This window comes from Gekko japonicus, unplaced genomic scaffold (genome assembly GCF_001447785.1).
Source record: "Gekko japonicus isolate JY-2015 unplaced genomic scaffold, Gekko_japonicus_V1.1 scaffold1346, whole genome shotgun sequence".
NCBI lineage: Eukaryota > Metazoa > Chordata > Lepidosauria > Squamata > Gekkonidae > Gekko > Gekko japonicus.
In genome coordinates, this window is record NW_015162521.1 from 52,760 (window position 1) to 78,776 (window position 26,017).

Consider the following 26,017-nt stretch of genomic DNA (forward strand, 5'->3'; position numbering starts at 1 on the left):
GGCAACCCTAGTAGGGAGCCTATGCATGTATACTTGCTAGGCACACAGACACGATGCTCATAAGCCAGTGACCGTGCACAGGTGGTGGGTGGGGAGCCAGCACACTTGTGCCTGCTCCTCATCTATGTGCATTGACTTCAACATACATAATGTCACTTATAGAGCCCTATGCTAAAAGGTACTGTGCTGAACTCATCTTCTTACTCTTGAAGCATTTTTATGGTTTGTAGTCTTAATATATTAGCATCATACAGGGGCAGGTCTCCATCTGTATCAAATAGCAGCCACTCTATACCAAACCAAATCTCAGCACAACATACTATTGCTAATTGTCTATTAGACTCATAGGATATTTAGGCCATTGGGTAGGTTGAAAGATGCTCCTGACTCTCAGTGTTTATAGTACAACTGACTTGAAGGGTCTGAAACAGAAGGACAATATGTTTACTGATATGAGTTAAGAGGGCCGAACGTTCGGGAGACCTGAGTGAATGAGACAAAAGTAAAGTTCTCGCAATGTTCCAGTTTGACCTTTTTAGCCAGTTTTGGGACAACCCCCCTTAGAGAGCGCAACCCCATTCTCTGTTCTTCATACCATACATTGCTCATACCAGTTATCTCCTTCCGAGCAGTCAGATAAAAAGGGCACTTGGCTTCCATTTGCGAAGGAGGCCGGTGGATGTACATGTACTTGTAGAGGAGGCAGTAAGGGCACAGCTTGTGTCCTTTGGAGTGCTCATGATATATTTGGCCATAGCACACTCTGCTGGAACCCATCCTTTTTTCTCGTTTCACATGGTCTGTTCTGGCAAAAAAGGGTCGATCCTGCGAGTCCTTCAACAGTTCAGTGTCACCGTACATTAAATCAGCGTGCTCCTGTAAGGTTCTCATGTTAAGATATTGGCTGTTATGCTTTACCACAGTGGACAGTAATGCTACTGGACTTCCATCACCCAAGCATCCAGTCCTCCACATCTCTTCTTCATCCGAATGGGAAAAATAGACAATGTTGCGAGAGCGAGACCCTGACATCCCGGCCTTATTGAGCACCCTCAGCTTTTCCTTGAGCTTCTTGGCGGAGGAACTGAAGGTTCCACTTGTGATAGAAAAGCCCATCCCAGCATTCTTCAGAATCCGATCTAACCCTCGACGGATAGCATGCAGAGAGGTGGCCAGAAAATCGGAGCCATCGGTCTTCTTTACCGTGACGTAGAAATCCTCAAGGAGTTCATTCAACTTTGCAGCTGAAATCTAGGTCCAAAGAAATGAAAACATTTGCATTAAAATCCCACATGGTGTCGTCTCTTGGAGATCAAGCCCTGAGACCAAGATAGTGGCTTGAATCCTATGACATCATTCCCTTCTCTCTGGCCATTATAGAGTCTGTTCTCTGCTGCCGTGCTCACTTCCTCAGCTGTTTAGCACTTCTTCATGTGTAAGGGCTCCACGGAAAACGTTGGCTTTGTACATATGGAAGTGCTAGCAGCAGAGGAAGTGAGTGCTGCAGTGGAGAATACATGTGCATTCTTTGTTGTGGCCCTCACCTTATGAAATGGTCTGTCTGATGAGGTCAGGCAGGTTCCCTGTCTTCTGGAATTCAGCAAACTATGCAAAACTGAATTATTTAGGAGGGCATTATTATGAAGGTAATAGAGCTATGATATAACACACTAATTCAGGAAGAAGCATTAACAAAGAGAAAGGGACTGTGGACTATGCCACTATGTATAGTATGTATACTACACATACTATAAAAGTTGTGTTAATGCTTTTGCTTTGTTTTAGCCTTGTTTTAATGTTTTGCTTGGTTTTAGATTTCCACAGTCTTAATCCTATTACATTGCTTATTGGATGTCCCATCCTATTGACTGCACTGTTTTACACTGTGTAACCCACCTTGAGTATCAGTGAGCAAGGTGGATGATAAAAAACATAAATAATAAATAAATATTAATAATTGCCTCCTTTTCTCCCCCTGCAGTACATAGCCTGGTCCAATGGCACAGGTCGCCTTGAGCTATTTGATCTGCAAGGATTTTTCTACAGTGAACCAACTTGTTTTGGTCTATGATTTGAAGAAGAAAAATAGAAGAGATTGGATTTATACCCCGCCCTTCACTACCCAAAGGAGTCTCAGAGTGGCTTACAATCTCCTCTCCTTTCCGCTCCCCACAACAGACACCCTGTGAGGTGGGTGGGGCTGAGACAACTCTTTTGAGAACTGCTCGTGAGAGAACAGCTTTGAAAGAACTTGTAAATAACCCAAGGTCACATCAGCAGGTGCATGTGGAGGAGTGGGGACTCAAACCCAGTTCTCCCAGATTAGAGTCCGCGCTCCTAACCACTACACCAAACTGGCTCTCTTTGAACTTGTCTAGCTATTTCATCAGCTACCCAAACAGCCCATTTCCCTGTTGCATATGAGTAGTGGAAATTTCCTATCTTGCCATTCCACTCAGATCTACTTACAGGCCCTATAAAACTCATAATTAAAAGGAAAGCTTTAAGCTGGTTATAATGAGGTGCTTGCAAAAACAGGAGGAAGGCATGAATAATATTGCCTTTGATGCCTACAGCTGAGAAAGTTACAATGATCCCTTTTCTCTTCGCCCTCTCATCACTACATTAATTTCAGCTATCTTATTTCACATCTGCTCATCAGACTTTATTAAGCTGCAAGTAGACAGGCCCTCAGCCAGAAATGTTGTGATGAGGGGGCTGGGTAGTATAGAGGATCAATGCAGAATAACAAGAATCTGAATACAGATAGCCTAATACAGTGGTCTTCATGGACTGATCCCTCAGGTGAGGCCTAGATACCCAATCCCTGCTGGTGGCCAGGTGTTCACACAAGATGATGATGATGACAGCTATTGATAGGATTACACACAGCATACTCTCCTGCTCTGTGAGGTAAATGCCATAATCATAACAACTAAAAAGGCAAATCTTGTAAGTGTTCAGTTTCTCCTGAAAAGGTTAGGGCAGTTATATCCTAGGAGTTTCTATGGCTTTTTAAATTCTCTTAAATTTTAATTTTAATCTCCCAGCTCCACAGAGCTTTGCAAACTCTGCTTCAGATAGTAAAGCAATGGCCAGTGGAGAAGGCTACTGTTAGAGGCTAAGAGTGGCTTTATTAAAAGTATAGGATCCAATCTATAGAAGGTTTTATATTAAAAAATCAAAACTCATAGTACCATTGGAAGTATTTACCTTGCCAAATGTCTTTACAGGGGAAGAGCTATTTAGATATCAAGATATTTCGGATGAGAAAGATTGCTTGAAATTGCCAGAACACTTGTCTTGGTGGAATAAAATGCAATTAGAATCTATCTATAATAAAGATAAAAAGACTGGTTTTAATGAAAAACTAACTGAACTGCGGAGGCTCAAGTGGTTAAGATGCTGAACTGCAGGCTGTGGAAGGTCAGTAGTTCAGCAGTTCGAGACTTGGGTGCCGCATGATGGAGTGAGCTCCCATCTCTAGTTCCAGCTCCTGCCAACCTAGCAGTTCGAAAGCAAGAAATTGCAAGTAGATAAATAGGTACCACTTCGGTGGGAAGGGAACAGCGTTCCGTGCGCCTCGGTGTTTAGTCATGCCGGCCACATGACCACGGAAATGTCTTCGGACAGCGCTGGCTCTTTGGTTTTGAAACGGAGATGAGCATCGCAACCCTAGAATCGGATTCGACTGGCTTTCGAGCAAGGGAACCTTTACCTTTACCTAACTGAACTAGAAAAAAGTCTTGTCTTTTTGGATGATAAACTGATAAAGAAAATCTATAAAATTTTGTTAGAGGATTTGCTGTTAGATAAAACAGTTAAGCAAAATATAATTCTGTGGGCTCAAAATGTAGGTCATAATATTATTTGGAGAGAGTGGGATCAGATATGGTCTAAAAAAATTAAAATGACTAAGGCGGTATCATATAAAGAAAATATGTATGATGTTTTATAGATGGTATATTACACCGGATAAGCTTGCTAAGCAGAATGAAAATTGTTCAGATAAATGTTGGAAATGTAAAAATAAGATAGGTATATTTTATCATATGTGGTGGCTTTGCGATGTAACAATGAGATACTGGAGATGGATCCATGAGATGATGCAAGAGATATTGAGAACTAAAATACCATATCTACGGCAGCAAGAATATTATATGCAAAATATTGGAAACAAATGGAAGTACCAAAGAAGCAAGAATATGTGAATAAACTTTTGGAGACGGCTGAAAATGACAAGCTGTCATCATTGATGAGAGGGACAACAGACCCAACATTTCAAAAGACGTGGAAAAAACTGTATGACTGGTATAATATAATGCATAGTTTAAAGTAATGAAATTTTTGGTATTATTAATCTCTTTTAGTTAATTAGAAACTATGGTAAAAAGATAAGAGTATACAGAAACTTAAGCAAACCTATAGAAAGTGATTCAAGAAAACTTTTAAATATGGTAATAGAGTTATAAGAAAATATACTGATCTCTGTATGTTTTATGTATGTAAGTGGATGTTTGTTTATATGTTGTATGTTTGTATGTGTATAATATGAAAAATAATAAAAGTGTACCTAATGGGTACTTTAAAAAAAAAAGAGTGAAGGCTACTGTTAGAGACTCACCTTTGTAATGTCCATGTAATCCTTCAGGCCTTTTGTCATGCACCAGTAACGCCACACATTCAGTGCATACAGTGTTGCTTTAGTCGTGTTTGGGCTCACAGCACTGATACAAAGATATTTCAAGTCATCATCAAAATTAAAGATGGGGAATTTGTTGAGCTTTGTAGAATAGGCTAAACAAATGATATAAGAATAAAATTGGCACAGTTCGTTAATATGACTATTTAGTAGCATTGTGGTGAGACGGTGGTGTGTTCAGAAACTTAAGGTGTAATCCTTGTTCTACTGAAACTGAGAATAAAATTTCCCCCTGGTTTTAAAGGAGCAAAATTGTAGTCCATGTAACTCTCATTTTCAGGCCATTTTCAGGATAAACGTTTAAAGGGCCCATGTAACTCAAGACAGGGAAATCTGGGTATGCTCCACTGCTTGGCTTAAAGCTAAAGGGAAGCAAATAGGTGCTTGCTTCTCTTCAGTTGAACAGACGTGAAGGACCATAAGGAATTGCTCTTGGACTCTTCTTTCATGCCACTAGGATTCCACAGCAGCTGGAAGGAACTGCACACGAGGGATGGGGACAAACTGGCTCACAAACTTAAGTTTGTGAAAAATTTTGGCCAGTTCATGGTTCACAAATTGAAGTTCATGGCAGATCAACGGGCATGAACTTTCCATGAACTTTCCAGCTTTTTGTGGCAGTTCTTGAAGGGATACATTTCCAGACAGGCTGTATCCGTTCAATTGAAGGGTGCGTTCAGGCGCACCATTTGATCTCGTGTCGTGCCAGTTCAGAAACGGATTTTATACGCGCGATCACACAGTCAACATCTGCCTCCCATCCCCAGCCGTCGCTTTCCGGCTCAAATCCCCTTTAAACCGGAGTATTTTGTTACCAGGTCCCCAAGTGGTGTTTTCCTGATTCTCCATTTCCAGCCACATTTTCGCTCTGTGTGATCGCTCCTCTGGTGTCGAGCCACTTTTGGTTTAAACCCCCTCCCCACTCGAAAGCTGCCCGAGGCTTCCGCTTTTCGCCCACCATTTTTTAAAGCATTGGCGGTGTGCGCATAGGCAGAGCTCCGCCACCACGTTATTAAAAATAATGTTTAAACGGTGCCTAGTTTTAGCATTTAGATGAGTTCGGGATCTCACAGAGGCCATTTTCAGGATAAATGTTTAAAGGGAAGTGTTCCTTTAAAGTTTAAAGTGTTACAGCAGTCGGGTTGAAGTAGAAATCACTGTTCTGCAAAAGCGCAAACATTTTAGTTCTACAGATGGCTGCCTGTGCGCATGCCTAAACTGAGAGAGAGAGAAAAACATCACCGACGCACGCTCCCGACTTAGTTATGCCCCCCCCCAAAAAAAAAAATAAAGAAGGTGCAGCCAGGAAAGTGCTTTCTGGGGAAATAATAGGTGGTCATTTCCCCAGAAAGCGCTTTCCTGGGGGCACCTTTTTTGGAGGGCGATAACTTGGACTCCAGAAATCCAGTCCTTACCAAACTTGGATGGCAGGTAGAGGAGAGTCAGGTGGAGATCGCCTGTGAATGGTGTCTCCAGCACGCCAAGGAGGCCATTCTACCAAGTCACAAACCTCATGAACTGAACCAGTTCATTTAGCCCCTAAAAGTTTGTGACGGTTCATCATTCATGAACATAGTACACCATGAACCACAAATTGAACTGCATTTTCCCAGTTTGTGCCCATCCCTACAGTCTGCATTCTGCCTGCTTTTTTATATTTTTCCTGTTGTTATGAGAGTATTAGGGAAAAGGACTCCCCCTGTTATGCAGAAACCTGCCTCCCCTCTGTAGCTGATCCTGCTGTGCAGTTTCCATCATCTGCATGGGAGTAGGCACTGCACTGTTGCAGGATAAAATATTTATCGTATTTTTCGGACCATAAGACGCACCTGACCTTAAGACGCACCTAGTTTTTAATGGAGGAAAACAGGGGAAAAAATATTCTGAACCTTCGGTCCATAAGACGCACTCACTTTTCCTCCCACTTTTTTTGGAAGAAAAAGTGAGTCTTATGGTCCAAAAAATACGGTATTTTAGGGTTTCAGTCCTGTGCCTGATTGGGATTCCCATTAAATTCAGTAAGATTTACTTCTGACCAAGCTTTTATAGAATCATGCATGCAAGACATGACCTTTCTTCTGTGTTTTTTTGTCCAGTTTGTTGTCCTTCAGTTTTTAAAAACACTTTACTTTCCTTCATCCCTACATTTGTCCTTCTCACCCTTGTAAACTTTTATCTCCCCCCCCCACCTGCTCCTATGCCTTTAACAGCTGTGGGGTGAGCAGAAATTCAACAAGAACGTTTCCCTCCCCCCTTTCAATCCCTCCTGAACTGGCTGTCTGCCACATAGTCACATTCAATTAGATGCTGGCACTGCCAGTCACACCCCCAATCACATGCGGATTATAAACCGCAGGAAGCGAAATGTGGCTGCCAATCACCTTTTCTACTTGATCACTTCCTACTTTCCATGCATCAGAAAACCTACATCTGCATTTGAAACTCCCTTTGTAAACAGATGGTGGGAATGGAGCTGAAGAGTGCTTTAAGTGATATGATCACTGATCAGGACTGCAAAGTAATGAAGGGAAAAGGAGGAGGCCGGGAGGAATGATCTGCAAAGGCAAAGGGAATGGCCAGAGAAAATGGGCAAAGGTGCATACTGCATGATGAGACGTTGCAGAGGTGAGGAAGGCTGATGATGTTCAAGCACTGTTGGACCTCCACACTGAGCATAGGATCTTTCCTTACTTCCCCCCCCCCCGATAAAGGAAGACAGTAGCATTGGTTGGTCTGCTAATATAAGGAATGTTCCTTATTTTAGACCACAGCTTCCTGAAAACGTAACGTCGCCAGGATGTGACGCTACGCGTCGCTCTGGCAACGGGGCTGTTTGGAGTCCTGTTGCCAGAGTGACGCGTAGCATCACATCCTGGCGACGGCGGTGCAACGCATATCGCTGTCCCCCGCGGCAGGGATCCTGTGAAGACGTGCGGATCCCCTGCCGCGGCTTGGCAGCCCTATCAGCGGGTGGATTCTATCACATCATATTCCCACTGAGTTCCCTCCCCAAACTCTTCCTTTCCCAGGCACTACCTCCAAATCTCCTGAGATTTCCTGAGATGGAGTTGGCAACTCTACCAGCAAAGGATAGAGTAGATAGAGTAGCATGTCAGTCACAGCTCTGAATCTGTGCTCCAGCTCTGCCTCTGTTAGTCTGAATTTGCAAAATTAGGACTTGCTTGCCATTTAGAAAACTGTAGAGAATCTGAGTCAGGGAACACTGTTTGCATCTGTGCAAGTGCCATTTAGAGAATTTTAAAAAACGGCCTTTCAAGATGAAGACCTTAAAGGAGACTTAATATAATGTTTTGATCTTCACATTCACGTGGGGGAAAAATTGGCTAACTAAGGGATTTCCAGTTTGAAGAGCATAAGAACAACAGTAATAAATGGTACACACTGTGATTTGAACCTTGAAAATTACAAGCGGTTTGGAAATAAATGAAGGACTACATAGTATTGTTTTGAAGGAACATAAAACAAATTAAAAGGCAAAGAAGCCAAAGAAGCTTCACTTAGCCAAAGAAGCTTCACTTATTAATTTGTAAACATTATGTATTTGGCATGTATCTTTGATACAGAACTATCATTAGCCAGGTCTCTGTCTTAGAAAGGGCCTTTATGGTTGTTTCTGCCTTACTCTGTGTTTGCATACATTTTCATGAGGAAAAGAGAGAGAGATCAGAAACTATAATTTTCTCCTGTATCATAGGATAAATGGAAGTTCTAAAGCATCCACCTTCTAGTGACTCTACGACTTCTCAAGAAGGGTAGTCGTGTTAGCCTGTCCGTAGCAGTAGAAAAGAGCAAGAGTCCAGTTTGTTAGTCTTTAAGGTGCTGCTGGACTCTTGCTCTTCTCTACTGCTACGGACAGGCTAACACGGCTACCCATCTTGATCTATCTCCATGGAAGGCACCACATTTAGCGGTACAGAATGTAAATCCATCAAGCTTGTGAAGCCTACGACTTCTGTTCTCCTATGCTATACCTCCAAAGCTGCCATTTCCTCCAGGGTCTGGAGTAGGGTTGCCAAATGGCACTCACCTCCTTGGCGGGGGACTCCTGGGCAGCTCCCGGTGTGTGCGCGCGCCAAGCATGCACGCGCCGCATGCACGTCACCTGGATGTGACGTCATGACGCCGGGCACGTGGGGGCGGGGCCACAGCCACTTGAGGGGAAAACTCTATGTTTACCCCTCTGGGTGACGTAGATACGACCCAGCATGCGACGTCACATCCGGGTGATGTGCACGAGGGGGTGGGGTTTCTCCCAGGGCCCGATTCAGCGGGGGTGGAAATCGGGCCTCCAAAGCGGGGGAAATCCGCCCCCCGGGGGGATTTGGCAGCCCTAGTCTGGAGAGCTGTTGTAATTCGGGGAGAACTCCAGGCCCCACACTGAAGTTGGTAACCCTAGCCCACAACAGTTTGGTAAATTGGTGGGAGGGGAGGAGATGCATCTTATACATCTTATGCATCACGATCCCATTCCTAGGGACGCCCCCATGTGCCTGGAAATTAAGTTCCAAGAATGGAACTCGCAGCACATGTGTGATCATGCAGAGCAGGCAAGACATGAGGAAATGTAGCCTGTAGTGAGGCCCCAAGGAAAGCGTGAAAAGAAACAGCAATGCTGAGGACTAGATTGGTGGCTTAAGGGTTAGAGAGGATGTCAGAAGCTGTTTCTAGGCCTTAGTAAAACTGGATTATGGCAGTAAGTTTCAGGGAACTACAAGCAGAAGGTCAGAACTGGTATAGCAGTCACTGCCGGGTACAGTGGCAAAGCTAGGGACTGGCAGACACTGAAGACCAACAACTGGTAAGAAGTCATAGAAAGGGAACATACTGGTAGACTCACAGTGTAATCTTAAACAGTTACACCATTCCAAATGCACTGAAGTCAATGGAGTATAACCAGGGCTCTTTTTGTAGAAAAAGCCCAGCAGGAACTCATTAGCATAATAGGCCACACCCAACAGCAGGAACTCATTAGCATATTAGGCCACACCCCTGACAGCACAGCTCATTAGCACATTAGGCTGCACTCCCACGTTACCAGAAGTGTGGTTATCCAGCCACACCCACCTTTTGCTTGTTATTCTGTTTACCTTGTTTGTTGTCAAAACCCAGGGCTTTTTTGTAGCAGGAACTCCTTTGCATGTTAGGCCACACACCCCTAATGTAGCCAATCCTAATGAGTTTCTGCTCTTGGGTGTGGCCTATTATGCTAATGAGTTCCTGCTGGGCGTGGCCAACTTGGGAGCCAGCCGGAACTCCATTCCTGTGTGTTCCTGCCCAAAAATAGCCCTGAGTATAACTCTACTTAGAATGGCATGGCAAATAGAGCAGTCAAATAGCTTAATCTTTATAATACGTTGCAACAGGCCCTGTTGTTATACAGGATAAGGAAGAATGTAGTAAACAGAACAGAAAAAATAAAAAGACCAGGATAGGATGGGGGGGTGTCTTTGGGGCTAATTTCTAGGGTAAAAAAGGGGGGGAGCCATTTTGTTCTCCCTCTTCAGCTCCATTTCCCTCCCTGCAACTTTATAAATTAGGGTTGCCAAGTCCCCTCGGGGGCCAGGGAAACCCCCGCTCCAGAGGACCGTTTGCTGCCGGCCCGGATTGGGCTGACCGGGGGGAACCTCGCCCTCGAAGTGCCAGACGTGCCTGGTGCGGTGACGCCACCCGGAGATGACGTCATCACGATGAGCACGTTAGGGGTGGGGCCACAATCATTCAAGGGAAAACTCTATGGTTTTCCCTTGAATGATCGTGCCCCCGCCCCCAACGTGATGACGTCACTTCTGGGTGGCGTCACTGCGCCAGGCATGTTTGGCACTTCGGGGGCACGCAGGAAGACTCCCGGCGACATCCAGGACTCCCCCCGCTAAAGCCAAGGTAAGACTTGGCAACCCTATTATAAATTCATTGAATATCTGACTTTTGATTATTCATTTATTGGATGCATAGCTACATTACCTTTTTTCAAATTTGGTTTTCAAAGTGGCTTCTGTTCCCCTGGTCCCCAATCTTCCAAAACCACCGGGCCTTACTTTGGCTCTTCCCCAGCCCACCAAAACTGCTGGTCTCCACTCCAGTCCTTCTTTAGGTTTCATCTTCAATCTCTGTCCAGCTCCTAGAACTACTGAGTCCAAGAATTAGTGGTGGGCTTGAACTCTGTCTATAGAGCTTCTCCTACTTGATCTGAAGGAGCAAGAGTTTCTTTGTCAAAGGACTGCAGTGAGTCAACAACTGATCTGTGCCCCATTGGTGCCTGGCACAAAAATTCCAAGAAGAAACAGAAAACAGGGTGTGAATATGTACCTTTTAGGACCTCTGCACAGGCGGTCACTACTTACATATGATTTCCACAAAGATATAGGTGTTAGGGTTGCCAACCTCCAGGTGAGTCCTGGAGTTCTCCTGGAGTAATAGTTGAGCTCCAGACTACAGAAAGCAGTTCCCCTAAAGAAAATGGCAGCTTTGGAAGGCAGACTATATGACATCAAATCCCCTCTGAGCTCCTTCCCAACCCAGGGCCGACAACCCTAGATCCATACCTCTACAGTTCTGGATCATGTTACTGAGAAATAAAACATTTTTTCCCCTCAGCAACACAAATGTAACTCATCAGGGAGTGTAACAGAATTTCCTCTTGTATATGTTGTTATATCACACAAGGCTCCCAAGAGAAGGGGACTAGGGAAACACAATTCCAGGGTCACCGTGGGGGAATAGGACACTAGCAGTCTGTATGCTTTCCACAAACATCATGTGTGTTTGCTGGCGAATGGGAAGGAGGGCCCAGAGGGAGCTTTTACATAGGGTCCATTGTGTTTCTCAGCGACCTTGAAATCAGGTCAAATTAAATTAAATTGATCAGGTCAAATTAAAAATGAAATTTTTGAGTTAGCTCTATATGAGAAAAGCTGTATAGTCTTTGCAGGGTTATTATCTCTGTTTTCAAAGTATTCCTCCCACTGTGCTATAATCCAGCTCTCCTGAAGGTTGCTACCTGTAATTATTCTACTAACACGCACCGTAATAATAGAAACAGAGAGGGGAGAGGGAGAGAGCAACAGAGAGAACAAAACCCACTGCCTTTTCTGTACAGAAGTCTCATATGCCTTTCCAGGGAAAGGGGCCAAGTTCCATTTGTTATTGGCAAGTTATGAAGCAAAACCACTCATTAATTTCCAAACCTAAGGTGAGGATTTTGCTTGGTCTAGGTGAGTATTGTTCACTTAAACACATTTGAATAGGCAGTACGCCACAGTAACCTTGAGCTACTTTTGTGACTTGAAATGAAATCATTTGCAAATGTGAAGACAATGAAATTTCCATATGACTAGGGAAAGGAAATGTATTCGCTGAGTGAGTGGTATAGCAGCTGTTGACTTTAATTTTAAAAAGCAAATTGGGCAGTAGCGTGACCATTGTTTACGAAGCTGCATGGCCCAATACTAGCATATAATAATCTGTGCACTATGTTAGAGCATTGAGTGTGCTCTCAAGAGGCTGCTCCCTAATTATAGGATTTCCTGTTCTTGAAGGGTCACCAAAGACACAAGCCCCTTAAGAACTGGAGAAAAGCTGATGGTTAATTGGATGGCCCTTTGACATTTGTAACGAGGGCCAGTGTGGTATAATGATTAAAGTGTCAGATTAGGATTTGGGAGATGCAGGTTCAAAACGTGCACCTATCGTAGACATTGTTGACTGTCCCCATGGATTAATTTCAGAATGTTTCTATGATGACCCTGATCCCAAACCTATTTTCTTGGAAGTTCCATTCCTACCAACCAAAAATTAGCATGTTGAGAATGTGAGTGGAAAGCCTCTGTCAGTGCATGATGGAACAAGCTATGGGCCTTCTCAATCAGGTATGAGGGTGCCATAATATGAGATCAGTGAGGTACACAGTAATTAAACCCCAGATCTTTTAAGTCTAACACTCTGGCCAACATCACCGTGGTAATTCTGCTGCGAAATTGCAGGTGGGGGAGGGGGCTGATGAGGGACCACATTCGTGCCTTTCGCGCGGCAAATTCTCCATGTGACCAGGGCCTTTGTATAAGCAAATTGGCATTGACTTTAACACAGAGGACTCCCTGTGAAGCATACAGTTTGGTAGGCCAGAAATTGAGCAGGGTCGGATTAGATTTTGTCATCATATGGGAGAGCTGGGAAGACATTTGATGGAGATGCTGGAGAATCTAGGCTGTTGCCAGTCAGTCTGGATTGACAGAACTAGGTGTAGGCAGAGTAAGGCTAGAGTTATCTTCACTATGAGAAAATATTCAGTTGAGAATTGTAAAGTTTCCCCCCACCATCAGGCAGACAAAGCTGAAGGCAATTGCGCTCACAGTCATGTGTACGCGGAAGGCAAAGCCATTTGCCAGTCCATTGTTTTTGCTTTTTGAAGTAGGACTCAACTTTGCAACTTACTTCACTATTTGGGACCCACTTGCATTGTAACACCACTTTACTTTCCTCCTCCCCAACACAAAATGCAGGAATCTCACATAAGTGAATGCTGAAAAACAGTTTATATTTTATTTTTCATTTTTCGTATTTATAAATATATATCACATTAGTGAGAAATGAGCCCTGTTTCATGGCCATGTTGGACATTATGTGGAGACAACCCAGATTTGCCATTGAGCCTCTTTTCAGCCCACCCTGTTCCTCCTTCCAACCCACCTGCAATAGAGTCACAACCCACTCTGGGGTTTGAGAACAACAGCCCTAAGTGCTGGGAGGGTTACAAGCAGGAAACATTAGCTACAAGGGTGAAAAAAAGCAGCAAGGGACCTGCTAGTGGCTTCTCCTTTCCTCCGCATTTGAGTGCTATCCTTTCCAACATTTTCTGCCTGATGGAGAAAGAACCTGAAGAATTCCCAACAAAGTTAAACCTCTCTCATACAGAAAGTATAGCATGTAGCCAAGCTCTAAGAGAACGAGAGTTGCAACCAGCAGTATTTGCCCAACTGGTCATTCCTTCAGTGGGGCTCATTTTCATGCAAATGAGCAGGAGTCTCATGTTTGAGGGCTGCACTGATACATACTTTGAAACTATGAATGCCGCCCAACAGTTGTTAACAGGGGTGGACTGGTTATTTAACTCCCAGGGAAATTTCCTGGTGGGCCACTGCCCTGGAGTGACACTCGTGGCCAGGAACTAGCAGACCAAACCCCAGCAGCTCTGTTAGAGACTCAGGGGCCATTTGCTGTGGAGCAGTTATCAGCAGTTGATGGAATGTTCTAAGCCTTTGCTTTGCCTTTATTTGCAACCAGCAGTATTTGCCCAACTGGTCCAGGTTTAGCAGCCAAGTTAACCAACCCAGAGCTTTCTCTGAATGGAAGGAGAAGAAAAAAATGAAGCCATGTATGTAATAAAAATGGAGTTTGGAACATACTCAGTTAAAAAAATCTCTATACACGTGGCTTAACTACAGAAGGATCCACCGTATCTGCCCTTCTGCCCTCCAAATTTGACTACAACTAATCTTCTCCAGTCCATTTCTAATTATGCCTCTGAAATGCTCCGTTTCTGAAGCCAACTATGTTCTTCCTGGGGTTGCAAATAGTTTTTTAAAAAATCATAACATAGCCATTACAAAAAAAATATTTAAAACATTATTTTCAATTTTTCTTAAGTCTGAAGGCATTGTTATAGAAAATGATGTTTCACTACTCTATTGGGTTGAATCTAAGCAGCTTTTCCACAGTGAAAAGGGTAGGGGCACCAAATGGTTGTGCTATAGATTTACAGATGACCGTTTGGTATTGAAGCCCAACGTGCAACAAGAATGAGGCTGATAGTGAAATAACACTACAACACTGTTGTGAAAAGCCTATGAACATATTTGACTATTTATAGAAATTACATTTCTTAAACTAAAGAGTACAACTACATTCTTATGCCAATCCCCTTTATTTCCGTGGGACTTGCAGGGTAGACATTTTCCATAAGATCTCTCAGCTACAGATTCATTGATGATGGCACATCTAATCTACAACAGTATATTGAACAGTGAACAATCTACTGATTGGAAGTACTACTTACAGTCATAGTTTTCCCAAAGAATCCTGAGAAACGTAGTCTGGCAAAGTGCTAGGAATTCTTAGCTGGAGATCTTTACAGATCATACAGTTCCCATACATAGAAGTAGAATTTTCCAGGGTTCTCTGGGAAGAGGCTGTTAAACCATTTTAAAAATATGGTGTAGATATGCACTGGGAAATCCTGGGAAGTAACATCCTTCAGACTCAATTTTCCCATTAGTAAATGGAATTATAGTGACCTATATGACAGGGTTCTTTTCACGGCATTCCCATTGTGACATTTAAATGATCAATGATAACAATGATAGTTTGTGCCCAAGAGCTTACTTCAAAGAGCTCATTGCCCCAGTCTCTGACTAGAAATGTAGAACAGTGTACTTACACATTTGGCACAGCCTGTCACCCACAATGTTTTATTTCCTTCAACAGAAGGCACTAAGTAGGGGCTCCAAATAATAAAATGTTTAAAAAGACACGAGTAGAAATGCCACACATAAAACTGGTAAATTGCACAGCATCAACATAAACAGTACCATTTTCCCCATTTAGCTACAATAAATGGTTATAGCAGCAATGGTTAACAATCCTACAAGTATCACATATGATATAAAACATGCATATTCAACAGGAACATCACTGAATTATACAATGCATAGAAATTATCTATCTTTTGGCAAGACAATGATTTTAAAAGCAAAATAACCCCTTCCCAAAAGGTTTCAAAAATGCTGTTCAAAAGTTAACTTTAGTTCAATTGGGTATTTTGTTGCGCAGGGGTGGCTAACTTCTGTAATCTTGAGGGAACAGGAGGAACAACACTATTTCTAAGACACTTGTTTGGGTACCAGAAGTGTGTTTTACTGCACCAACTGACCCTCTCACAAGTATTCAGGCTCCAGAAGAACTAATACCAAGTAGCAGTAACAAATCCACAGTTCATAGTCTCAGGCATAGCTGGAGCATTGCATGCAACAGCACTTACAACTCGAAAGCTTGTCTCTGCAAGGCAAATAGCAACTTCGGGAAAGGCAGGGTGTGATGTGCTTTAGGAACATGGACAGAGAAAATGAGTAGCTGCCCTCCACCACAGGCAGTGTCCAAGTCAGCTGGTGGTTGCTAGTAGTCTTTTTAAAGGAACGTGAGAGAGCCTGCTCATGGATCTTGCCAGTCACTTTTAGTTTGGCCCTGAGTAGGTTATATTTGAGAACAACAGCCCTAAGTGCTGGGAGGGTTACAAGCAGGAAACATTAGCTACAAGGGTGAAAAAAAGCAGCAAGGGACCTGCTAGTGGCTTCTCCTTTCCTCCGCATTTGAGTGCTATCCTTTCCAACATTTTCTGCCTGATGGAGAAAGAACCTGAAGAATTCCCAACAAAGTTAAACCTCTCTCATACAGAAAGTATAGCATGTAGCCAAGCTCTAAGAGAACGAGAGTTGCAACCAGCAGTATTTGCCCAACTGGTCCAGGTTTAGCAGCCAAGTTAGCCAACCCAGAGCTCTCTCTGAATGGAAGGAGAACAAAAAAATGAAGCCATGTATGTAATAAAAATGGAGTTTGGAACATACTCAGTTAAAAAAATCTCTATACGTGTGGCTTAACTACAGAAGGGTCCACCGTATCTGCCTTCCAGATGTGACTACAACTAATCTTCTCCAGTCCATTTCTAGTTATGCCTCTGAAATGCTCCGTTTCTGAAGCCAGCTATGTTCTTCCTGGTGTTGCAAATAGTTTTTTAGCCTTTACAAAAAAATATTTAAAACATTATTTTCTATTTTTCATAAGTCTGAAGGCATTGTTATAGAAAATGATGTTTCACTACTCTATTGGGTTGAATCTAAGCAGCTTTTCCACAGTGAAAAGGGTAGGGGCACCAAATGGTTGTGCTATAGATTTACAGATGACCGTTTGGTATTGAAGCCCAACGTGCAACAAGAATGAGGCTGATAGTGAAATAACACTACAACACTGTTGTGAAAAGCCTATGAACATATTTGACTATTTATAGAAATTACATTTCTTAAACTAAAGAGTACAACTACATTTTTATGCCAATCCCCTTTATTTCCGTGGGACTTGCAGGGTAGACATTTTCCATAAGATCTCTCAGCTACAGATTCATTGATGATGGCACATCTAATCTACAACAGTATATTGAACAGTGAATAATCTACTGATTGGAAGTACTACTTACAGTCATAGTTTCCCCAAAGAATCCTGAGAAACGTAGTTTGGCAAAGTGCTAGGAATTCTTAGCTGGAGATCTTTACAGATCATACAGTTCCCATACATAGAAGTAGAATTTTCCAGGGTTCTCTGGGAAGAGGCTGTTAAACCATTTTAAAAATATGGTGTAGATATGCACTGGGAAATCCTGGGAAGTAACATCCTTCAGACTCAATTTTCCCATTAGTAAATGGAATTATAGTGACCTATATGACAGGGTTCTTTTCACGGCATTCCCATTGTGACATTTAAATGATCAATGATAACAATGATAGTTTGTGCCCAAGAGCTTACTTCAAAGAGCCCATTGCCCCAGTCTCTGACTAGAAATGTAGAACAGTGTACTTACACATTTGGCACAGCCTGTCACCCACAATGTTTTATTTCCTTCAACAGAAGGCACTAAGTAGGGGCTCCAAATAATAAAATGTTTAAAAAGACACGAGTAGAAATGCCACACATAAAACTGGTAAATTGCACAGCATCAACATAAACAGTACCATTTTCCCCATTTAGCTACAATAAATGGTTATAGCAGCAATGGTTAACAATCCTACAAGTATCACATATGATATAAAACATGCATATTCAACAGGAACATCACTGAATTATACAATGCATAGAAATTATCTATCTTTTGGCAAGACAATGATTTTAAAAGCAAAATAACCCCTTCCCAAAAGGTTTCAAAAATGCTGTTCAAAAGTTAACTTTAGTTCAATAGGGTATTTTGTTGAGCAGGGGTGGCCAACTTCTGTAATCTTGAGGGAACAGGAGGAACAACACTATTTCTAAGACACTTGTTTGGGTACCAGAAGTGTGTTTTACTGCACCAACTGACCCTCTCACAAGTATTCAGGCTCCAGAAGAACTAATACCAAGTAGCAGTAACAAATCCACAGTTCATAGTCTCAGGCATAGCTGGAGCATTGCATGCAACAGCACTTACAACTCGAAAGCTTGTCTCTGCAAGGCAAATAGCAACTTCGGGAAAGGCAGGGTGTGATGTGCTTTAGGAACATGGACAGAGAAAATGAGTAGCTGCCCTCCACCACAGGCAGTGTCCAAGTCAGCTGGTGGTTGCTAGTAGTCTTTTTAAAGGAACGTGAGAGAGCCTGCTCATGGATCTTGCCAGTCACTTTTAGTTTGGCCCTGAGTAGGTTATAGAGTAGGATCTCAGCAAAATAGGGTTGAGCAGATACAATTGTAATAAATGGAGGTTGGGGACAAGGTGGGGTTGGCAGGCTGAGTGTGGGGGCGGGAACATGAGGGCACCAATGTTCCCTCTAAGCTGTGGAGTCTTGTGAGCAAAAATTCTACTTTGTGAGCCACTGGCATTAAAGTTGGGTACTTGGGGTAGCGGGAACATGAGGGGGCCAGAGTCATGTGCACCGTGACATCACTTCTGGGGGGGGGGGACACGACAAAAGTGATGTCAGGTTGCTCTAGGAATTGCCAAAACTATGGTAAAACTTTTATCGCACTGTGTGACATCACACTGTGTGGCATCACACCGCTCAGGATGCCAGCATTTTGAAATTAACCCTCTCTCCTCCATTCTGGGTGGCAACAGGCAACAAGGAGTGCCAGCAGGAGGTCTCCCACCATAGTGGGAAGACTAGAGCAGCCCTAGGAGAGGGCAATGAAAAGAGAAAAAGGGGCCCTTCATTTTCTGGCTCAGAAGTTTAAAAGAAATGAGCACCAAACAATGATGACATTTCATTGGTTGATGCCCATTGCAAGGAGGGAGGGGCCATGGCTCAGTGGCAGAGCATCTGCTTGGCATGCAGAAGGTCCCAAGTTCAAACCCCAGCATCTCCAACTGAAAGAATCGGGTAGGAGGAGATGTGAAAGACCTGCCTGAGACCCTGGAGAGCTGCTGCCGGTCTGTGTAGACAATACTGACTTTGATGGACCAAGGGTCTGATTCAGTACAAGGAAGCTTCATTTGTGTTCATGTGTTTATGTGACAAACTGGAAGCAACAAATTATGCATATGGTGGACTTCAGAACTGTTTCATTTGCTTTCTATGGACCTCTGCTTTTGACAGAATGAAGTTACAGAGATATGGAGAAAGAAGATGTGAAACCATTGCATGTATATGTCAGGCTGACGTTTCTTTTTACCATTATGACCACTTTATCAAGGAAATATAAATGCTGACTGACAATCCAATGCAGAGTTAAGTGGCTGGCTTTATGCTGACAGAAGTCTGTGTTGGATTGGTGCAGCTGCAGTTTAGTTGAATCTTAGACAGCATTTTCAAGAAAAAAGTGACTATGGACACAAAGTGCTAGAAGAGTGGTACTCCGTTTGGAAAGGTTAAGATTATTTGTATAACAGTCTACTTTTTTGCCCTTACACATATTTTGCATATTATTATAATACATGTATTATACAAGTATTATACATATTTTTAAGATACCACTGTTAATTTTTACTTTAAAAAAAATCAAAACTACTCCCCCCCTCCCCCGGGTGGCATGACTGAAATACTGGGGGCAAAACTCTTACCAGAGAAAAAAGCTATAGCAAACAGTGCCCTATTTTCTTCTCCCCCATTTCCCACTATTTTCATCTCCCCTGCTCCTTTCATTTGGCTGAACAAGAACATATTTTCCGGCATAAAAATATGGGGAGCCTCCAGCAACTATAAGATTCATGTCATTTTAATAACATCCTTTCAAGGGACATGAGACATCATAGGAAACTAACAGTACAATTGTAAGCAGAGTTACATTCCTCTTCTATACCCATTAACTTCAGTGGACTCAGAAGAATATACCTCTGCTTAGGATGGCACTGACACTCTTAAAAATTTATGTTTAGGTGCAAATTGTGTAATCTGGGCACCATCAAGCATCAACTCCTTCTGCTAAAGACCTTTGACAATGAATAGGAAATGCACAGCAGCATTCTTGAGCATCTTGTTCCATTCATTGGCATTATTATTATCGTATGCCAGGAGATCCTAAGATTGTCTGGCAGCCATAAGTTCTAGTTCTTTTAGCATTATGCACCACTAGGTGGTGAGCTAGACTTGTTTTTTAAGGCAAGAGAGGTTTCAGAGGTGGTTTTGCCATTGCCTGCCTCTGCACTGCAGCCCTGGTATCCATTAATTGGTGCAGAGTTTAAACACAAAATGTCTCAGTAGTCAACTCCCATTCATTAACGATGTTTGTCTTCACAGAGGATCTTCTCTCAGGATAGGTCTACATTTCAAATTTAAACCAGGTTTGTGTCTATTCAATCATTATGACTCCAAACAAAAGAACTGTGGGAAATGTAGTTCTATGGAAGAACATGGGCAACTCAGCTCCTGCATATTATTTATATTTATTTGTGTATTAATACTCCGTTATTCTCCCCAATGGGACCCAAAGCAGCCTACAGCATCATGCCCCCTTCCTCCATTTCATCCTCACAACAACCCTGTGAGCTAGATTAGGCTGAGAGTGGTCAAGGCCACCCATTCCATGGCAGAGTGGGGATTTGAACATGGGCCTGCTAAATGTAGCCTGACACTCTAACCATTACCGATGATTACACTATCAAGTACCCATTGGGAAAGTAATGACCACTAGGGTAAATTTACACTGGTTTAAATGTGTAGTGTAGATCTTCCCTCAGCTGATTTTACCGTCTGTCTCTTATTTGCTGAAAAACGGTTCCCCCCACCCTTTAAAAAACCTGTCATTATATTACCATCATTCTGTTTTTTTTCATGTAAGCACTATAAATACTACATAACTTATACCAAACTATTTCTATTCACTCAGTTGTGTGTGTGTGTATATATAAATTATTTTAATAAAGTGAATTGATACTCGGGGAAAGTGAATGGGGAGAGCAGTGCACAGTCACAGTTGATATGTGTTACAAGGCCCAGATCCAAAGCTTAAAACCAAAGACTGTTCTCAGCTCCGAGTCCTGTCAAGCGGTGTCCGAGGAAGAGTCATAAGATGCTGACACAATGAAGTTGCCAGAGCTGGAGTGGCTGGCCATGGACTGAGCCGCTTGTTGGCTTAGGTTGTTGCAGATTAGCACCAGCTGGTTGCTCTGAGCTTCCGAGAGAGTGCTGCAGCTCTGGTATACGCTAAAGTTGGTCTTCCTGCCAGGGATGTTCCCCTTCTCACACATGGTCTTAACCATCTTGGCTAGCTTGTTTTTACCGAGAGCTTGACAGTTGTACCAGTGAAGGGCAGCCAGATTAACAACTGGCTTAATGGACAGGTAGAAAGGGGCATCCTCATACCGCATGGCGGGGGGCCGCCTTTGTGCATACTCTTTGTAGTCTTGCACGGGACAAGTCTGTGGCGCGTGCTGTGTTGCATACACCCTGGAGTCCGTGCCCCCTCTCTTGGTTTTGGTGTTGCCATCGCTGCTATCTTGGCCCATCCATTCCAAATATTCCAGTCCAGTCTCCGTCACCCGAAGCCTAATGTCCCCCCATTTGAGGGTTGACCCATGGAAACCTGTACAATGGCCAAAGGCCTTGGTATTGTTAAGCCAGACAAGATTCAGCAATCCCTCAGGATTATAACGGCTCAGCAAGCCTCTTTTGCGTAGGATAAGCTCATCGGCAAAAGTAAGCTTCATGGACTTGTGGGGCTTGTTTCCTTTACCTTTGCACCGTAACTCCATCTGCTTCTGCTTCAGTGCTTCTTGCGACCTCTTGAATTCCTTATCCCGGGTAATACTGTATCCGTATCTGTGTTCCTTGAGATACCGCTCCAGGCCACACTGGTAGTTGGCCAGGCTATTTGGCTCATATTCCGAACCATCCTTCTGGCGGGCATCAACAAAGAACGAAGCCAGGTACGCATCCAGTTCTTTGCAAGGAATGACGTAGATCTCCCGGGTTTCTGAGGGATATTTAGAGATAAGGAATTCTCTGAAGTTACGGAGAGCAGTTTGGGTGCTGCGGATAGTTTTCTCATTCTGCTCTCTGCTCAGTTCTGCTGCTCTCTCATCTTGATCTGGGACAGGCAAAAGAAGAGAAGGGAGGAAATGAGTTTGCGGTATGTGCCTTTTCTCAAATTAAATTATCCTTAAAAACAAAAGAAAAATTATTTTTTTTCACAAAGATCACAAAGGTATTATTCATTACATACCTGTCATGCCTGAAAAGCCAAGTTCTGTTTCACAAATTATGTTATTAAGGATATTTGGAGGGGGGGAAAACAATACCTGTTCTTCAACTCACTGGCACATATTTTAGTGCATGAAGATTTGTAAGGGGGAAATTCAGAGATTTTAGAACAAGCTAGAAAATGGGAAACTTTATACTGACCCTACTGTTATATGCAGAGGCCTGATTAGAAAATGTAAAACCATTCTGAACCATTTCATTTGTGAAACCAGAGACTGTACTGGTTCCCATTTTTTTTTAAAGAAAGAAGTAAAGCCACATTTAATACACCAAAAATCTTTTAATAAAATGCACTTTTCAACCTACTAAATGAACAGTCTGTTTCGGTATAATACATATTAGTAGTTACTATAGAAAGCATTTCAAGGTCACTACTGTGCAATGCAGTTTGTGACAAGTGATCAAAATATACAATCTATCATTTTGAAGAGATATATGAAGAAGCCACAAAGCTATCATAAGATTAACGGTCTGTTGAGTGACGCTTTCATGTGTCAGAATAAAGTATGCTTTACATTCCATAAACAAATAAGATTCCACCTTAAAGGTATCTATCTATCAATCAACCAATCATAGGGTTTTTCATCGTCTCCCATACAGGCACTGATCAAATCCACTTCTTTTTAGGTTAATCGGGTGTCCTCAGACCAATCACAGGGCTACAAAATCTATCCTGTGCTTTCAATGTGTGCTGTATTTTCTTGTATGTGTAGAACAATGGCAGAAGACTAGAACTGAAACATCATGGTATAATGGACCTCCATTGTAATCACTTCTCCATAGTTTAGATTTTTTTTCTATTTTGAACAGTTAATTTCAGTCACTTAAAATTTTTCAGTCTCTTGAAAGATAGGGCATCCAAAAGATAAGAAACCAAGCCGTACAAGTTACATACACCTCCCGGAATCTCCACTTAAATGAAGGCGTGATGTTGCTATGACTTGTGACTGTTACACATACATGGGCACCCCTCATGCCTCCTGTTCACTTGAACATATTTTCATCTCTCAGTGGCTTTTATTTGGTCCTATTCAGACAAAGTAGCTTTCCACACAACCACACTAAGTGTGCTCATTTTAGCCAACATTTTTTCCCTGTTCTCATTACTACGCAAACCCAGGCCCGTAGCTACAGTGGGGCCTCTTGGGGCCCAGCCCCCCGACTTCATCCCAAGGCTCCACAAGTTTTGGTAAGAAGCGGGGGGAGGCCACGCGCACCTGCACTCCAAGCTGTGAATTCACAACTTGGAGGCGTGAAGCCCCTGCTTCTCCCTCAAAGTGCTTAAAGGGTCCCTTTAAATGTTGTGAGGGAGAAGGGGGGAGACCACGAATTTGAGTGCCCCCTGACTTTTTTAATGGCCACCCTATTTAAAAAATCCTGGCTACGGGCCTGTGCAAGCCAGAATCCAACACCAATGGTGCACTGTTTCTCCCTCACAACAAGTGCCATGCAGCTGCTTCAAGTATGTATACAAAAGGAAGGAAGACAACCTGGAATAAAAGATGATACCCCAAAGAAAGGTTATACACAAAATATTTGTACATGATTGTATGCAAACTTATGATGCCCCCCCTTTTCCTTGGTTTTATTTATTCCCTTCATTTACTTCTCTTCTTCTCCACCGTTCTCCCCAGTGAGGCTTACATCATTCTCCTCTCTTCCGTTTTATCCTCACAACAGTCCTGTGGGGAAGGTTTAGGTTGAGAGTATGTGACTGGCTCAAGGCCACCTAGTAAACATCATGGCAGATTGGGGGTTTGAACCTGGGGGTTTAAACCCAGATCCTAACCCAGTGCTCTAACCACTATACCACCTTTGGCACATGTAGGGAAAAAAAGAAAAACAGTCTTCCTTTCAGGTAAATATGGTAATATGGATAGATGTGCAAGTCAGTGTATGAGAGGGGGAGTGTACACAGCCTCCAAAGCAACAAGAAGTCAAACTGGAGATTCACAAAAGGTTTGGCAACAATGTGGGCATAGGTTGAAGGGGAGTTACAGGGTCTTGAAAGCATTTCATATACTCAGCTACCAGACACATGAAGTAGTCAGATATATAATGCCTGTGAACTGCATCATGGATGATATCCTACTATAGCCCGGGACTCTGAAACAACCACATTATAAATAACAACAAAAATAATTGATACAAAACCTAGCTCGAAAATATTGTATGTTGGTTTTGAGCCACAATTCCTGCAGCAGAAGTGTTTCCTTTAAGTGTGAATTACATGCAAGGAATGTACGTTTGGTGCACACACAAAAAGTAATTGTGTACTGTAGAGAGACCCTTCACTATCACCATTCTTTACAATGAAGAAATCAGGATGCCTATACACTCTGGAGGCTATAAAAATGTGGAAAGGAAGCTGGAATAGCTTGAGCAGGGCTGACCCAGGGGGGGTTGGCACCTTAGGTGAACTGATGGATTTGGTGCCCAATCTCACATTCAATGTGCAGACATTTTAGAGGTGTAGAATGTACTTTGGACTTCATTTACTTGGCATTTGACATGGACAATATAAAAAAAGATAACATTTTAGCTTATTTTTTTACTTTTCAGTGAATTCACTTCTGTCTGATTTGGTGCTCCTTAAAGGCAAGTGCCCTAGGCAACTGCTGTCCCTGAACTTGGGCCAAGTTCTTGAGGAACTTTCTGTTGGTACAGGGGATCGAAAATTGCTATGACCTCGAAACAGCTTCATGCTGAGGGAGATGGGAGATGAGATGTATCCTTTCCCAAATACAATAGGCTCTATTCTGACCATTAGGGAGGCAGAGAAGCAGTTGACAGTACTGAGCAATGGTCAGTTGACAACAAGGCACCTTCCTTGGAATAACCCATTTGGTACGGATCACATGTACTGCCTATGAAGACAGAGTTATAAAACTGGAGGAACCACTCAGACCTCCTTTTCAAGAACTACGATTTCCCTCACTCAAGAGTGACTGATAGCAGGAGAATGCAGTCAACAGAGTACCAAGAAGACTCAAAATCATTGTGGAGATACCCTTTCCTTCCTTGGTTGCAAGTTAACCTCAAGTTCATTGTAAAATGTTGACAGGCATGCAATTTGCACGTCAACGATTTTGACAAGGCGTCATATTTAAATATGATCAATGTGACAAGGGCTAAATGTTTACTAAAATAAGCTTAGCCCATGCAAACAAATTATTATGAAGGGCTGTGACTTAACAGTGCTACCCTAAGCAGAGTTACACCCTTCTCAGTTCATTGACTTCAATGGACTCAGAAGGGTGTAACTCTGCTCAGGACTGCACAGTAAATGACTTTAGTAGATTTATTGTCCTATTTTGAGCAAACAACAGATGCTCTATTATTATACAGTACCATTTCCTCCCTCAAAGACATGCTATGATTCCAGCTCTGTTTGAAACTTGTCCAAAGCAGGTTCTCTCAAATTAGTTTCTTTACATACTTTTAAAGACAAGGAAGAACCACCTATATTTTCCCCAGTGCTGATTCAAGGCACTAATAAGTGTAATTTGCAGGTATGGCTGGTCTCAGCCTTCTAGCCAGATCCCTCCAATTTCAACCACATCGCCAGTACAGCCTCCCCTGACCATCATAGATATTTTTCTATTCCCTTCTCTAGATCAGCGTCTCCACTTCATACTCTCAGGCCTAACCTCAAAACTTTTAAAGATTTTCCACTTTTGCACTGCATATTCCTGGGACCGTTACTGCAATCCAGTGATAATCTCATGTGGTTAACGGTGCCACCCTAAACAGAGTTATACCAGTCAAAGCTCACTAAAGTCAATGGACTGAAAAGGGTGTAACTCTACTTAAGACTGAACTGCTGTTCTACTTTGCTTAAGTGATGGTTTGCCAGTGTTCAAATATT

At 42.7% G+C, this 26,017-nt stretch overlaps 1 protein-coding gene across 1 annotated transcript in view; it reads right to left on the minus strand.

The window, feature by feature from the left end:
- Positions 1-444: 444 nt before the first annotated feature.
- Positions 445-26,017, minus strand: part of KIAA1958 (KIAA1958 ortholog) — a 48,664-nt gene continuing 23,091 nt past the window's right edge. Inside the window, 2 exon segments of the mRNA XM_015406234.1 lie at positions 445-1,251; positions 4,625-4,797. Coding sequence (XP_015261720.1) covers positions 445-1,251; positions 4,625-4,797 — 980 coding nt within the window.